Source organism: Apis mellifera, linkage group LG2 (genome assembly GCF_003254395.2).
Source record: "Apis mellifera strain DH4 linkage group LG2, Amel_HAv3.1, whole genome shotgun sequence".
NCBI classification, from domain to species: domain Eukaryota; kingdom Metazoa; phylum Arthropoda; class Insecta; order Hymenoptera; family Apidae; genus Apis; species Apis mellifera.
The window spans coordinates 5,711,100-5,727,646 of NC_037639.1; the positions used below are offsets into that span (position 1 = coordinate 5,711,100).

At 29.9% G+C, this 16,547-nt stretch overlaps 1 protein-coding gene and 3 long non-coding RNA genes across 7 annotated transcripts in view; 2 read left to right on the top strand and 2 right to left on the bottom strand.

Annotated features, from left to right (window-relative positions):
- LOC410895 (pleckstrin homology-like domain family B member 1) overlaps positions 1 to 16,063 on the top strand; it is a 66,264-nt gene extending 50,201 nt beyond the window's left edge. For 3 of the 4 annotated variants that reach the window (XM_026439020.1, XM_026439018.1, XM_026439019.1), the window contains exons 10-13: positions 5,101 to 5,230; positions 12,835 to 13,002; positions 13,436 to 13,693; positions 14,372 to 16,063. In XM_026439020.1, coding sequence (XP_026294805.1) covers positions 5,101 to 5,230; positions 12,835 to 13,002; positions 13,436 to 13,693; positions 14,372 to 14,560 — 745 coding nt within the window. In that variant the 3' untranslated portion in view covers positions 14,561 to 16,063. Of the gene's footprint in view, positions 1 to 5,100; positions 5,231 to 7,117; positions 7,256 to 12,834; positions 13,003 to 13,435; positions 13,694 to 14,371 lie in introns of those variants that run through there. The other variant, XM_026439021.1, reaches the window with a different exon arrangement.
- On the top strand, positions 2,103 to 3,360 carry LOC107964043. The gene is made up of 2 exons (XR_001702109.1): positions 2,103 to 2,401; positions 2,572 to 3,360. It is a non-coding gene; the product is annotated as an uncharacterized LOC107964043 (long non-coding RNA).
- On the bottom strand, positions 12,223 to 12,934 carry LOC113218592. The gene is made up of 2 exons (XR_003304169.1): positions 12,807 to 12,934; positions 12,223 to 12,348 (listed from the first exon to the last, which is right to left on the bottom strand). It is a non-coding gene; the product is annotated as an uncharacterized LOC113218592 (long non-coding RNA).
- Positions 13,185 to 14,440, bottom strand: LOC107964042. The gene is made up of 2 exons (XR_001702108.1): positions 14,175 to 14,440; positions 13,185 to 13,564 (listed from the first exon to the last, which is right to left on the bottom strand). It is a non-coding gene; the product is annotated as an uncharacterized LOC107964042 (long non-coding RNA).
- Positions 16,064 to 16,547: the final 484 nt, after the last annotated feature.

The window sequence follows — 16,547 nt, forward strand, 5'->3', positions numbered from 1 at the left end:
CTCGCTTGTCCCAAGCGTAACTTGGACACGGTCGGGTGGGGTGTTATCAGGCGATACGGTATCTGCGACAGCGAGCTGCCTTTCCGCGGTTAGCTAACGCTGTTGACACGTCGTTTTCGTCGTTGTCGTCGTCGTTCGTTGCAATTGATGAAACTGTGTACAGGGGAGGAAGGAGGGAATATTGGCAGTTGGGATAGCTTTGATAAGATAGAAAAGTTGAAAGTTATTGGAACATGTTTGGTGATGGAAGGATGAGAATTGGATCGAAATATAGATCATTTTGGAAATAATTGTGCGTGGACGTTATGATAAACTGTTGATGAAAGTGCGTATAGTGAGGAGGAAGGGAATATTGGGATAGATTTGTGGATGAAGGGGGGAAAAGATATTTGGAAAGTGGAGGTATGAATGGAAATGTAGAAATAATTGAATACAGTGAATAAAATATATTTCCTTTGCAAATAAAAGAAGATCTTAAAGAAAGATAGAACATGTGTAACAAAGAAGATTATTGGGAGAAATAATATGGATTATATAAACGTTTGTGTTCGATAATGAGAAAATTTTAGAGAGAATCTTAATCATTGCTGTGAAAGAAAAATTTGAAATTTTATTTAAGCGATAAGATAAATGCTTGAACGAAACTTGAAGAAACCTTATCGATCAAAGTTTCACGAATGTTGTATCAAGAGAAAAAAACTGGTATTCGAGATGCCTCGTATTTCGAGCGTTTCCTGCCTCTTATAGTTTGAAAATAAGGCAAGAAACGATGGCGAGGGATAGAGTTTCGTCGCGTCGAGTATAATGGAAATGATAAATGCAATTCGAATAACATTTATTGAAGAAAATCGACGCATCGTAGTATTGCGAGATCGCAACAAAGCAAAGAACATTGCGGCAATGCAAACATGATGAACAAAGCGGTGTAAAGATTTATTTGATTGGTAGTATAATCGTAAAAATCTTGCGCAATATCGAGATTTATCGTAGAAGGGAATCGTACAAAATATTTGATCGATAATCTAAAGACCTCTTCGATGATAAGTGGAAGAGATCATGAAAAATACTGAAATGATATAAATAAAAGTTTTAAAGTTACGTTATATGTAATTATATTTCGTTTTAATAATTCAGAATTAAATTGACAATTAAAGTTTTTTGTGTAAACTGAAGCAAAATCAACTATAAAAATAATTATCATTATTATTACCTACATGTTACAATAAAATATAAAAAAAGAATTCTCATTATATGATTTATTTAAAATTTCTTTCATACCTGAGTTATTGAAGATACATAACAAGTATTAATCAAACTAATAATATAAATTAATATATTATTTATAAAAAGAGAACAACAAAAGTGAAAGTGTATGTAAAAATCTCATAATATTTGAAAATCAAAATATTTTTCTTCGAGCAAAACACAAAATTGTATATAATTTTTCCGGAACTTCAAAGAATGATTCAAAATATACGACGTATAAACGTGTAATAACGCCATTAATCTCGTGAGCTGATGCGTGCGTGTCTCGCGAAGGTGAAAACACAGGCAAGGCGTAAAAGATCATTAAAAGAGAGGAGGGAAGAAAAAGAAATTATTTATTGTTGAAGAAGGTGGTCGAAAGTGAGTCGAAATTAAAGGTTGAAAATTTGCCAGAGGTTCTGAGAATTTCTCGAGGTGAACGTGAAGGGGTTGCGTGCATTGGGCGCAAGAGGGTGCGAATTAAGGGGACGATAATGCACGAGAATGAACGCGAGGGAGGTGGGTACGTCCGTTTTTAACGAGGCTAGGCTCAGAGGGTGCAGCTTGATCACTTTCCTCACTAGCAATCGGTTTTACGTTACCTCTAAGGATTGGCTTTGCGAGCATTGTTGTCGACCCTTGGAAATGCGCTCGCGTGAACTTTGTCATCGATACTTGTGAGTTTATATAAATTTTGTCCTTTTTTTTTCCATATCGAATTTTTAGAATAAATTTTAAATTGATCGAAAAAATTCCATGTCAAATTATAATATTTTAGATATAGAATATTCTATAGAAAGATATCTTTTTGAGAGATCTTTTTACGTAATCATTTTTTTAATTACAGATACGTAAATATGAAGTTGTACTTAGAAACATGATTTTGAGGAAAAAAGTTAGAATTAAGATGATGTTTGTAAGAAACATAAAATCGACACAACTGTTTTTTTAAATAATTATATAGTTATGCAACTAATGAGAAAAAATACTTATGAGATATCGATGAATCAGCAAGAGATTTAAATATTATAAAGAAAATTAAAAAAAAAAAAAAGAATTATTTTAGTAAAATTTCTTGTATACTTGTGTACTAACAATTCTTTCATTTAAATTTATTCTAATATGAAAGAATTTTTAATAATTAGTAGAGAAATTAGTAAGTCTTTTTAGATTTCCTAATCGTTATTAAAATTCATTTAAAGAATATTTGTTTATTTCAAGATATGATTTAATACATTATGTGATAAATTTCTTTATATAATTTCTTGCAAAGTGTTGCCATCAATTCCAACTAAATTACAAAACCGATTTCACTCTTGATTGCAGCACGTGCTGATGTACCAGAAAAAAAGAAGGTTAATAGCCAGAATAAATCTGGCCTCGATGTTGCGTTTAAATTTCATTTTTTATTTTACATTCATTTTGTCAAAAGATCTTCATTTAAAATAATCTTTTCGAATTCTGACAAGATAATCAGACCGATGGATTATAATTTAAACGCGCTTTGTATATCTGGATAGAGATAATTCAACTTCGTATAATTAAAATAAAAAGTGTTTATTAACGTTTTAAATTGTTTCTTGCGAAAAGGAGAAAATATAAATATAAATTTATAATTAAATTGATTATATTGATTATAAATTGATTCAATGGGTAGATTAATTACAAGAGAAAAAGTTTTAATCAGGAAAAACAAGTACTATCAGTACTTCTTAGAAGTATTAAAAATGTTGCAATGACAAATATATAATCAAGTAATTTTTTTTCTCTCAATTGTCCTTGAATAATTTTTCATTAATTACTATTTCCTATAAATATACACGCATCTTTCATGTATTATTCCAAGAAATGTTTCGACACATCAGTCATAAATCAACATGATATTACATCGAATTTCTCTTTCTATAAATATCTCATTTTATAATCGATAACACCTCGTAATAAATTTTCATCAAAATTCGAGCAACGCGGTAAGAAAAATCGTTATACAAAGGTAACGAAAAAATTTACTCCCCATATTTCTCACCAATCATATTTCAAACCAGTGTTTCTCAACCACGAGTATTCAAATCACGTTTCAATCTTTGACACACTGCTACATATAATAATAATAATAATCAGAAACATCAAGTTCATCCTAAACCAAGCACAATTTTATCCATCACGCGCAATTTTGATTTTAACATTATTATATATTTCATCACTGATGAACGTGTCACGTGGCGAAAGAAAAAAATGGTTGAGAAACGCTACTTTCCAAAGCATCTCTGAAAATTCCTCCCGTATAAATTACAGTTATCACTCTCGCGAGTTGCCGCAAAAAACCAGCAAACCAGTAATCCCGCACGAATTCCCTCGTTAACAAGCTAACAGAACGGACGATTGCATCTAACAGGATCACCCAGTATATACGTGATCCGCATTTCCCTGTCCGTGGCGAGGCGGGCACCTCCTCTCCCTCTCCCTCCATCCCTCTCTCTCTTTCTCTCTCTCTCTCTCCTCCCATGACCATTCCACCTCTCGACAATGACCACGTCCACGGACACCGGGAGAGGAGCACGGTGGAGCAAAACGAGCAAACGGAGAGAAAAAGATGACCCTGTTCCTGTAGGGTCAAGGACAACGTTTCCATAGCAACGGGATCGGGAAAGAGTGTCGCCTGTATATACGTTGAACATTGTAGAAGAATTAAATGCGCTATGCCGGTGGCACCGTCGAACCGGTCGACCAAGTCACTTTGTACTTGTTAGGTTTTAATAATACCTGCCGCGGCTATGGCCTCGCCGGTAGTGCCGATCCTCGCCAGCTAGAAGAGCCTTCCTCTTCGCCTTCTCCCGATCTTTTTTTCGCGATCTCGCGCCGGCTTGAAGTTCGACGGGGCTGTGAAACTGTGAAGAAAGAAAAGAAAGGAGGAAGAGAAGACGAGGTTGACCGCGTAAGATGAAAAACGGATGATATTCCACGTATGTGATCGTTTTTTTTTCTCTCTCTCTCTTTCTTTTCTTCTCTTTTTTACGGTGTTTATGGATTGCTAAAATTCGAGTCAAGTTCTCGTTCCGTTGATTTTTCAAAAAAAGTAGCAAGAATTAGTGGAAGTTCGAAATTGATTGAAGGATTTTGGTTGAATTTTTAATATTGATTAATACGTGATTTTGAATTGGTCGGTTGTTGCCGTGCTGTAGAGGCATTTTGGCGGTAGTGGGTGTACGTTAGCTTGAACTACAAGGATGAAGTATTTTTTTGGTGATGTTTATGAATTGATATTGGAAGAAAATTATATTTTTCTGAAAAGGAATTTGTTGTTTTGTGAATTTAATTTTAATTGTGATTTTATCAATAGTTTTATGGAGTATTTAGTTATTTTGAACAAATATGTTACAATAATTTTGATTGAAATTTCACTACTTTTTCTATTATTCTTTTTGTGTTGAAATATAATTAGGTAATTTCGATTTTTTTATTTTCCAATTTAAATATGCAATACTATTACGGATATCAAAAGTGGTTCATATTCTTCTGCTATTGCATTTTGTGCATAATTTTTTGTTCGATGGAAATAAATAGAAATTAGCATATAAATAGATTCTATGGAAATGCAATGATACAATGGTAGAGTACAGATGTACTCTATAATATGGACGATTATGTAACTTCGAAATCATGTTGAGAATTATATTTTATTAATTATTACATTTTAAAAATGGAAAATAATTATGCAAATCTCAAGTTAACATAATTTATATGTTATATTATAATTCAAGGAAATATGCTTATTACGAGTAAATTGAATTTCTCGTACAAGCATTGTAGTTGAAGGCTGAAAATAGATATCAATTAACGATACTACAATTATAGTGGCAGCGGAAGCAGCGACAGTGCAGAAGGTGGAACCAGCGAGAAATTATCTCCTAGCAAGCTTTCGGAGCTCACGTCACCCAGTCCAGGACCTTCGAATAATTCCTACAGCCTGCTCCAAAATGATAACGTGAGTGAAATCTCTTTTTTTTTTCTTTTTTAAACAAAAATAAATATAAAAACTAGCCTCTTTTTAGAATTGATCGATTTTAATACAATAATCATTTCATCCTCTCTCTTTTATTTTTTAGCATGAAATTATATCTATTTATAAAATTTTCTTCTTACACTATTCCTATTTATTAAAATTTTATCTGTAATTAATAGTTGTTCAAAGGAATGTACAAATATTTATTACTTTATATTACTGAGAACATTAAATTAGCATAATTGATTTCATAATCATTGTAAGTTTATAAATTATAATTTATGATACTGTTTTTATATGAAGAAAGAAAATAATTGCAACTAGGTATAAAAATCTATTTAGTATCTTGTTACTCATATCTTTCTAAAAGATTTCTAATTTTAGAAATGTTGTAACAATAAGTTTTCAAATTTTAAGTACAAATTAATAGCACAAAGTCAAAGCAAGAAAATGTCAAGAAAATTAAATGTTCAAAAAAGAATATCGTTAAAAATTAAAATCACAGGAACAATTTATAAATTTTTTCCATTATAAACGATATGGAAAATATTTAGTGAGAGCAATCGAAAGAGGAAATGCATGCTTTCAATTGGAAAGAACAGATTCCACGAATTCGCGGTTATTAAAACCTTGTTGAGCTGGTTAAAAATCGATCAGATTCGAATATTATTCCGTGACACAGCGATTTTTAAACTTGATCAACGGCAAATTAAGGGGAAACCATACTTTGTCCAGTTGCCAAGATTTTTATGCTTGGTGAAAAATATGACACGCCTCGAACAACGAAACGTCGAAAGCTTTTGACGCAAGAAGATATATTCTCGAATTAACGAAGAATATCTGGAATTGAATGGTCTGAAATTAAACCATCGAAATTGAATCATCGTTTTAAAAAAGAAATTAAAACTTTCAGGAATAATTATACATAATTTAATTTAAATATTCACTTTAATACGATATTATCTTATGAATACGTAATTTTTTAATATGGAAGAAGAAAATAATATGATGTTTAAACGGAAATATCATTCTGGCATAAAAATTGAATATCCTCACTGGATTAAAACAAAGAATATTAAACAGATGGTATGTGTACCTAATAAAAAAAAATCGATATTTGTGGGGAATTTTGTTTCTTATCGAATGGACAATGATCGCTGCTGACGAGTTTCGGCTTAGTTCTATCGTTAAAAAGCAAACAAAAGTCTCGTCACTATATTTATCTGCTACTCACCGCGATGCCGATAAAAGTTCACCGGTTAGTCATCCAATTCGATGTCTGACCATTTTAAAATTAATTTCCGATGATTCGATTTGCGTAAGACACGTTAAAAACAGATTCGACAAATAAACAACAGTAGGAAATAGTGTTTTGAAATAGTCTGTTACACAAATCATTAGATTTTATATTTCAAAATTATCTTAAATCATTTATTTAACTTATGAAAACGATTATGGAAAGAGAACGATTATTTATGCAAATTATTCTTGTATAATTATATTTGTTTTCTGATTTACAAAAAAAAAAGGATTTGAAATTAAATATAGCAAGTCAGTTAAATTAAAAAAAAAAATCCTTCCAATTTTAATCATTTATAATTCAATTTTATATTATATTATATAAGTATAATAACTTGTTTATTTTGTAATGATAGTCTCTTGAAAATTTGAAGAATAATGCCTTCAAACTATTATTATTTATTATTTGTTTCTTATTTAAATTCAATTATTTAAAAGAAAATATCAATAATAAATAAATTTTATATTCCAAAAAAAAAAAAACGTTAAAAGATTGGAAATAATTAAGTAACTACATCGTAACTCAGTCAATCGTTTCAAAGTATTCACTTAAACAAAATTTAATTTCAGTAATTACAACCGGCGACCATTGTGCTTAACGGATTCAATGATTTCATCCGGGGTTGAGGAGTAGTTTTATGTCTTTTAACGAGATGAAGACGAATCTTAAATTATCCGCACATCAAGATCTTTAATATATGAAACTCATTTCACCAGGAATTTGTAATATACCTTTAAAGAAGATCCATGGAATTTTTGACTTCATTTCCTACGTTTGTATACGTTGATTGAATACTTTTAAACAATTCTCACTAATATAACTGCGATGTAAAATTTTTTTCTTTTACTTTTGTTAAAATTAAGTTAAAATTACATTAGCTTTTATTCTTTTTAAATATTTATTCAATAATTTTTTAAGAAACTTTATTGCATTTAACATATTATTATCTTGAGTCTTCTTTATTAAATTTTAAACGTTTCTCAAAAGAAAAGAAAAGAAACATCGTCGGAATAACATCCTTCATAATACAAACTCATTTTCCGATTATTCTGAACAACATTATTCTTATCATTCTTCGCTCTTTAAACGACCAATATTCAAAAGAAAAAAAAAACAAAGATACGTCGATCGTAATTTTCAATTCTTCAATCTCATCGGATCTCGTTGTAAACTGTCAACTGTCACGAGAACCAATGGTATTCCATCCAATTAAACGATCCATTAGAAATGTCTCCCTTCAACGGGAGATCTTCGCACGAAACCTCGTAATAAATTTCATCCAACACGTTCATACATTTCGAGCATCGCGCAATTTATCGATCGTCCACCGAATTCTTGTCAAACATCAAAGGATCTCTTTTGCACAAATCAATGCCCACGTGATCCACACATCTGCGCCCCGTATGCACGCGTATTCATATTTTCAAAAAGCTTCGTAAACGTGGGATGACGCGTGTTGCGATGATTCGTGGAAAACGCAGTTCCTCCTAGGCATTCGAAATCGTCACGATTGCAACGAGTCGCGCGACTCGCTGCTATTTTTCTCCCTTAACGACGCGACGAGGCGAGGAATAATTCGTCTCGCCTACTTGTTTGCGAGGGGAAAAAAAAGAAAAAAAAAAAGAAGAAAAAAAGGAAAGGAAAAAAAAAAGAAGGAAACTTTACGGCCGACCATAAAGAATAGCGTGGATCGCTTCCTCGAATAATTATACGGTCTTTGGTCGACGATCGTCGATCATGCCTCTCGTCGTTCGTGTTCCGCGAACGAGCCGATCTTCTCTCGAGTGTGATGACCGCCTTTTCCCTTTTTACCGACGATGGAAACGCGTCTCTTATTATGAACAGAGGATGCATTTGTTTTTCAACGAGGTTATCGAGCGATTCGAGATTTTTCTTAGATGAAGGAACGATGTGCAGCTTGATTATGATTTCAAATGTCTGTATATACCGGGTGGCTCGAAACGTTTCGTGCGGAAATTGGTTAGCTCTTGTTGTTAAACGTTTACTTATGAAACTTATTTGTAGTGATATTCGTGTAATATCGAAGTATAATATTAAATTATTTTGTATAAAATCGCGTTGTGTTGTTATGCAAGGTTTGATAAAACTTTCTTTCAATAATAGGAGGAATTTGTAAATATTTTATTATGTATTAGATTATCAATAAGTATTATCAATAAGTATAAAAGTAATAAATAACATTCATTCTTTATAGTTATATAATATCTAATCAATTATCGTTATCTGTATCTGTATTTTTATCATTAATATATGGTATTAATATAGCATTAAAAATTATTTTTTGGCGCATATTCTTCGAAGAAATTCTTTTATTCAATCAATAATGTTATACATCGTTTGAAATTTTTTCCAAATCTTTTCTCTGTCTCCATTATTTTATTAAATTATTATTAACTTCTTCTACAAAAATAATAATAGAAAAAAAACAAAATCGTAAATTTAAAGTATTATTCAAAGGTAGTATACGAAATTTATTTCATTTCACTTATCCAAGATGTTTCTCTAAAGTGCTACGAAATATTACTCCACAATTTTCCATTTTTTTTATTCTTACATCTTCATATTTTTATTTCACGAAAGTAAAAGAGAAAAAAAGAAAAAGAAAAATAACTTTGAGGAATTTTCGAAATATACATTGCATTCTTGTCCCGCAGAAAATTTACAAACAATCATTTTAAAATTGTACGTTTTATACAATCGAGATACGTTTTCGTTTCTTTTTTCCCCCGTAAAACTGAAATTAAATTTCTGGACCGAGTCATTTCGTGGTTTTCATTAAACGACCCTTGCTCCACATGCTGCATTTTCATGCAGGAATCGTGTCTTTCACGATGCTTGATTTACAGTGGCGAAAAGAGAAACACGGACCTTCAAACGTGCATTTCACAAATATCCGCACATTCTGGGGCAAATGTTTTCGTCGTCACCCGTGTATTTTCGCGACGATACTTGCATATCTAGGACTCGATGCGCCAAGGTTGCAAAATCGACCAGCTTCCATAATGGGACTCGATCATCGGTAGAAATAAAATTTAATAAACTCATCGAATTGATTTTTTTGTAAAGGAAGAAGACACGACACGATGAAGAACAGTTTAAACGTTTCAGACTTGATTAAGTTATTTTCAAGAAGAAATATCGTATTATTTATTCTCATATCATAACGTGGAAAATTCTTATTGACACGAGATGAAATTTTTATAGCATATAGTTATTAATATAAATATGTTGAAGTTCATGGCGAAAGATTAAAATCAAAGAAAAACAATTGTATAATTTCACAAGTAACAACTGCAATACGAGCAAACGATTTTTTCATTGATCACTTTCAGATAATAAAATCGTATATCGATGATTCACTCGTATCTTCCATCCATTCCAATGCAATTCATATTCCAAACATCGAAAGAAAAAAAAAAGAGGAGAAAAAAAACAAATGAGCAATTCGAAAATTTTCACCGTTGCTTACGCAACCCCGTGGTTCGAATTTTTTTCACGCTCGATATAAAAAAAAAAAAGAAAAAGGCCGGAATATAAAAGGCTAGTGACGCAGATTCCTCAAATGCTACGCAGAAAAATGACTGTGTCTTCCGTTTTGTTGAAAGACCAAGCGTGGTCTCACCGGTGATTGCCACGTACAATTTTGCTCATGAATGAGCCACAACGATTTCCCGTGCGCAGAAAAAGATTTTGTGCAAAAGGGGAGGGAGGCATCACGTTTTAACTCGCGTACCAGCCTGGTGAACGCTGGTACGCGGACATCAGTTCCTCACTGTCGTTCATCCAGTTTCGAATACCACCGCTCTGCATGTTTGCTCACATTCAGAGTGAAGCTGTTTAATTTTTATCACTTGAAAATCAAGTTTATTTTCTAATTTCTTCTGATAAATCGAGAAGAAAATTGAATACCGATATTTAAGAATCGTTGGACAAGTTGCAGTCTTGTTGTTATTGGGTATTGGATGATATAGATGTTGGATTAGTTTTGTAATTAGTATATTTATTTCTGCTATCTCGTTTTATTTTTTTTATTTTTTGACTGGAACTAGTAGTATTAGTAGTGTAAATTTATATTGAAAATGTCTTTGATGTGGATGAGTTATATGAAGAATAGGAGCAAGAAGAAGCACGTTCGTAGGCGAAGAGTAAGTGATAGAATATTTTCTTTTTTTCATTTCTGTATCGTATAATTTTGCTATTGATGTGAATATGTAGATGATGATCGCTATATTATACGTGGATATTTTTTTATTTTTTCAATGAAAGGATATAAAACATCTATGTGCATATAATTGTAAAAGCAATTTTCATCTTTAATTTCCATTTATTAAATTTATATAATGCTTTTATAATTCTTTTTATATCCTTTACAAGCTTTAATTTAGTATTCTATATTTAAATGAAATATTCTGGGTTTAATTTTTAATTATCTTTTCTTTCTTGTTTTTTGATTGTAGAATATATTGGTAGATATTGTATACACGCTTTATTAATGGTCAAGTCATAGTCCAAGAATTATACATATATTTAATCTCTTCTTCAAATTGTCTTTTATCATTTTTAATGTACGACTATTTAGTATATGATTCTGCTTTCTTTTTTTCAATTTTATATGAGAATTGAACAATGTTCTTCATTAATATTGTATAACATGGGATAAAAGAATGAAAAATTACACTGTTTAAAAAATTTATGAGACGAATAATAAAGCTGTTATGTTCGATGATAAAAATAGTGATAGACGCAAAGCCGCAATAATAGTAGATTCTGTATTTTTAGATTAAAAATGACAATGGCGTGATCCACAATTTTTAAATTCTTTAAATATTTTATATCTTAAACATTTTAAAATATTATAAAATTATTATTGTTCGTTTTTTTTATAGATTCAATTGTTGATCAATGATATTATAATTATAATCAATGATTATTATTATTATTGAATCACTTCTTTTCATTTTATTAATTAAAAGAATTAGAATTAAAACAATTTTGTCTTATGAAAGACAATTCCATATCAATAATCATAAAATTTAATACCAAATTCAACAAAATAAAATTAAAATTAATGATCTATAAATCAATATGATTAAATAAGTAAATAAAACATATAAATAATAAAAATATTAGAACAAAATAGAACAACTACTCTATTCAAACTTTGATTTTACTAAAAATTCATTTCAAAAATCTATTCTATCCCTTGTCTATTAGTCGCGTGACGCGTGTATTTTTGAAAGGGTTGCGCGTTCCAGCGAGACAAAACGGTTCATGGGACCCTTTTTTAACAAATGAAAGAAGGAAGACAAAAGGCAATGAGTTTTTCACCCACATGCCATTCTTTTTCCATCCCTCCCCTCCTCTTCTCTCCGTTATCCCGCTCCGTTGCACAAATTTTTCTCGTTAAACGTGCTTAACAGCTCACTGCAGGCCGACGACGAGCCTCTGTTCGAGTTATTTCCAGCAATCCATTAATTCCTGTCGTTTCTTGCCACGAAATGAAAATTTACTAGACCGCGAACAAACTTCGAAACTTTGTCACGACATTGAGTTGTGAACTTCGAAACGAAGAAGAAATATGGAGGAGGCGAAGTTTTTCCCTTTAATTGCTCTCTTATGGCGATCGATATCTTTTTTCTCTATTTTTTTTTTTTTTTTTTGAAAGAGCAGAATAAACAGGTGTGGCTTGCGCGCATACTCTCCTTGATTTGGGATTTATAAATATAACCGTGGTTTAGAGATCTAGTAATGTGTATGTGTAATGCATCTCTGCTCGGATCTAGAAAGAATTCAATTCTTTTATTTCTTTTTTTCCTGTTTAGAGAAGAGTATTTCGTTATGTTTGCTTGCGAATGAAATGAAATGATTGTTTAAATACTGGAAAGATTTTATTTGATCGTTTGAGCAAGGATCAATGTATTGAACTTATTTGAGTCAACAAGTGGTATGTACTACTTATAGCATATAGAGTGATTTGAGTTGATTTGATAGGATTTTTTAAATAATATTATATTGATATATTTCTTTGATAATAATTCAAGTAAAAATTATCGTCGAATTAGAATAAAGAATGTGTAAACGTGTAGAAATATGTAGATCATATCATATTAGATCAAGTAGTGATTTTAAGATGGTTGATTAAATCATGTTTCATTAAAAAGATATTTTTTATTCTAAGAATAATAGATTGGATTATAGTAATATCGCGAATATATAAATATGAAAATTAATTTTTACTTCAATGTAATTTTTATTTGTGTTACAGATGAGAGACGATCGAAGGACATCAATGGAAGGCGAGAGACTTAGCAATAACAGTGGGGGAATCATCGACGGAAACGGAAGTCGCCCTCTTTCTCAAACTTCTAGTGAACTAGACACCCTTGGACCACTGCTGCAACCAGTCAAACATCGTGAAAAGGCAAAACTGCAGGTGAATAAATTTCTTCACTTTCTTTTCTAATTTATATTCAATTTTAAATCTAATTTTTTAAAAACTACACTGAAAAATTTAAATTAAATAGTTTCACAATAGTTCAAGCGGCAAATTTTTTTTATTTTGATTTATACCTTCAAAATTATAATTAGAAAGTAAATAATAAATTCATGATAAACTAAATTTCATCATATTTATCAATCATAGAAAGTAAAAATCAGTCTTTTTATCTGAAGCAATTCATTTGATGTAATTATATTTGATAAAAAAGTAAATTAACATGTGTTTAAATACTTTTGAACGATATTGTATCAGAATATTTACAATTTCAAGTTCTATTTCCGCATGTTTAGACGCATAACAGTGAGTTATATCGTTTAACTTGACAGTTCGTTTCACGGTTTGTAAATTCAATGATTTATGAACGCAGAGGCCGCTCACAAGATACCTTCCCATCAAGTCGGAGTCCCTGGACCTGAGACATCATATCGAGACTGCCGGGCACCAGTTACCCCTGATACACGATGTTACGGTTGATACGACCAGTTGCAGTGGTTACCTGTCGAAAATGAGCAAAAAGTTTCATCATTGGAACAAACGATGGTTTGTCTTTGATCGAAAAAGAAAGACACTGTCCTATTACAGCGATAGCACATCAAGAAAGGCACGTGGAGTGATCTACTTTCAGGTACGATGCATAAAATATTGAAATATTATTTTAATGGATAAAAAATTTGTTTAAATATAGAAAAAACAATGAACATAGGGAATAAATATAACATGAAATTCTTTTGAAAGAAATAAAAAAAAAAACAGAAATTTTTGTAATATCTAATATCTTACAATTAAAGCTACTTATGATCATTTAGATTAAAGAGTTAAATGGGTTAAATGGATTAATTACGAGTTTGTACTATGTAAAAATACACGTAATATGTGATGAAGGAAAAATAAGAATTTAAAAATAAGTTTAAAAATAAGATAGAAATAATTAATAAGTTATATTTTATAGAAATTTAAATAAATTAAAATATCGATCATATTATGATCGAGAGTGCATTATACTTGTAAACATATTTTCGAATAAAATCGGATAAAATTTTGGAATCCTAAAAAAATTTATTTTTAAATATTTTCTTAATTTAGTTCTTTTGTAATTTTTTACATACCTCTTTTATTTTTTATAATGTTTGTGCCATAAATTTTGTACATTAAACATAACCTTCAAATTAATTTTGCACAACATATTTTTTATATTTATATATATACACTGCTGCAACACAACAATGTTAAGTTAAAATTCAAATATTAAGTTTAAAATTTTATACAAATAAACATAACACAAGATATTTTTTTTTATGTTTAGTCTATTGAAGAAGTTTACGTGGATCACATGAACACCGTACGTTCACCGCAGCCATCACTGACTTTCATCATCAAAACGTCAACTAGACTATATCACTTAATGGCGCCAAGTCCAGAAGCTATGAGAGTTTGGGTGGACGTCGTTTTCACCGGTGCCGAGGGATATCACGAATTTGATCATGGTATCTGATAAGCTGTTCGTTTCTCATGTTTCTGATCGAGATTCGTTTTATTCTCGGGAATCGCGCGATGGAGTGATTCTTTACCTGTAACCTACAGGTTCAGAAAACTTCGTGACCGTTTAAAGACAAGATTTGTTACGAAGAATACCACGACTGCCTATACTTTTGAGCTGGATTTGACTGTATATTAAATACATAAAAATCTTTCGAATCTTATAAAGGAAATTGATAATTACATTGGTGCTAGATTATTCATTTTGAGCAGCTGAAAAAAAATGAATATTGGAAACAATAGTTAAATAGACGATGATAGTGAGCTTTTTAACATAAAATTTGATGTCTTAAAATTAATGATGATGATTATTATAAAAGAGAATGAATTGATAAATCATTTATATATATGATTCAATAATGAAATTTAATTGATAATGATTAATATAAACTCATTAAAAAATTGATGGTATTAATGATTAATGAATCACATCATAATGAGACATTAATCATTGAAGTATAGGCTAATCACAACTTGATTTTATTTAAATGAAATAAATAAATTTGATAGAATTTATTGTTAAATTTTGTAGACATCTTTAATCTAGTCTTCCAGCATAGATACTTCAAGAATAATGAATTAATAACCTAACATTTGAGAAAAAAGTTTTCAACAATAGTTTAACATATATTCCGATATAAATCAAAAAAATAAAGTCCCTAAGAAATTGTAAATATATGTCCCATTTTATATTTACTTTGACATTTTCAATAAATATCTTGATATTGCTTAATACCAAGGATTATATGAAATACAAAATCTATTGTGTTGTTTGTATAAAAGAATTTTTTAAATATATTCATACATAGTTTTTCATAACTCTAATATTCACATATTGATCATTCAATCATAAAAATGATAGAATTTTTCATGTTTTTTATTAAGTAACAAAGTTACTTGCTTTTACATACATGTCATATTAATTTTCATTAGCACAATAATAAATATTTAAGTATCCATATCTATTCATAATACACAAATTACGAATATTCCTTAATATACAATTAAATATACAATTGAAAGTAACTTTTTAATCAATAAATAAGTCTGAATATATCATATTGTATAAATTAGTATATCTTAATAAATATTAAAAAAAATTTTATAAATATAAAAATTTTGTCAAATTTACAATTTAGAAATGTGTTCATAATGTTTCATAAAATTATTGACTAATTATCCTAAATTTCAAATCGAGGAATATCTGTGGTTAATGTATAGATTACTGAATATTTCAATTTTATAACACATTATGTGTATGTAAATAATTATTTGAACACAAAAAATTGTGATTAATTGAAATAGTTTATGGATATTTATAATTTTTCTATTTTGTATATCATTGGCTGTTAGAAATATTATTATTATATATTTGATTTGATTATCATTACATATGACATTAAATAATTTTGCAAAGTTATATTATTGCATTAAAATAAATTATAAATTATATTACGTACTATACGTATAATATTTTTACATTTATGAAAAAAATTAAAATGCTCCTTATTAATAAACTATTTACCTTATTAACAAATGTATAAATACCTGAATATTTTAGAAATAAGCATCCTGTACAATAGAAACAAAATACAGTTATGAATATTTTAATTCTTTTTAATTTTTAAAAAAGTTTCGATTTCTTTGAAAACTAGCTATTAGCATCAATAAAAACAAGGAAAATAAATAGTGGGACAAGGATAGAGATAAAGTAAAAATATTGAAATCAGCGCCATCTTCAGAGTGCCGCAAATGAAACACAAAAAAAAGGATAGCAAATAATTAGTAAAGGATAGAGATAGAGTAAAAATACTGCAATCAGCGCCATCTTCAGAGTGCCGCAAATGAAACATAAAAAGAAAGGATAGAAAATAATTAGAAAAGGATAGAGATAGGTACAAACATACTTGTGACGCCATCTCTCGAGCGTTAAAGATATTACT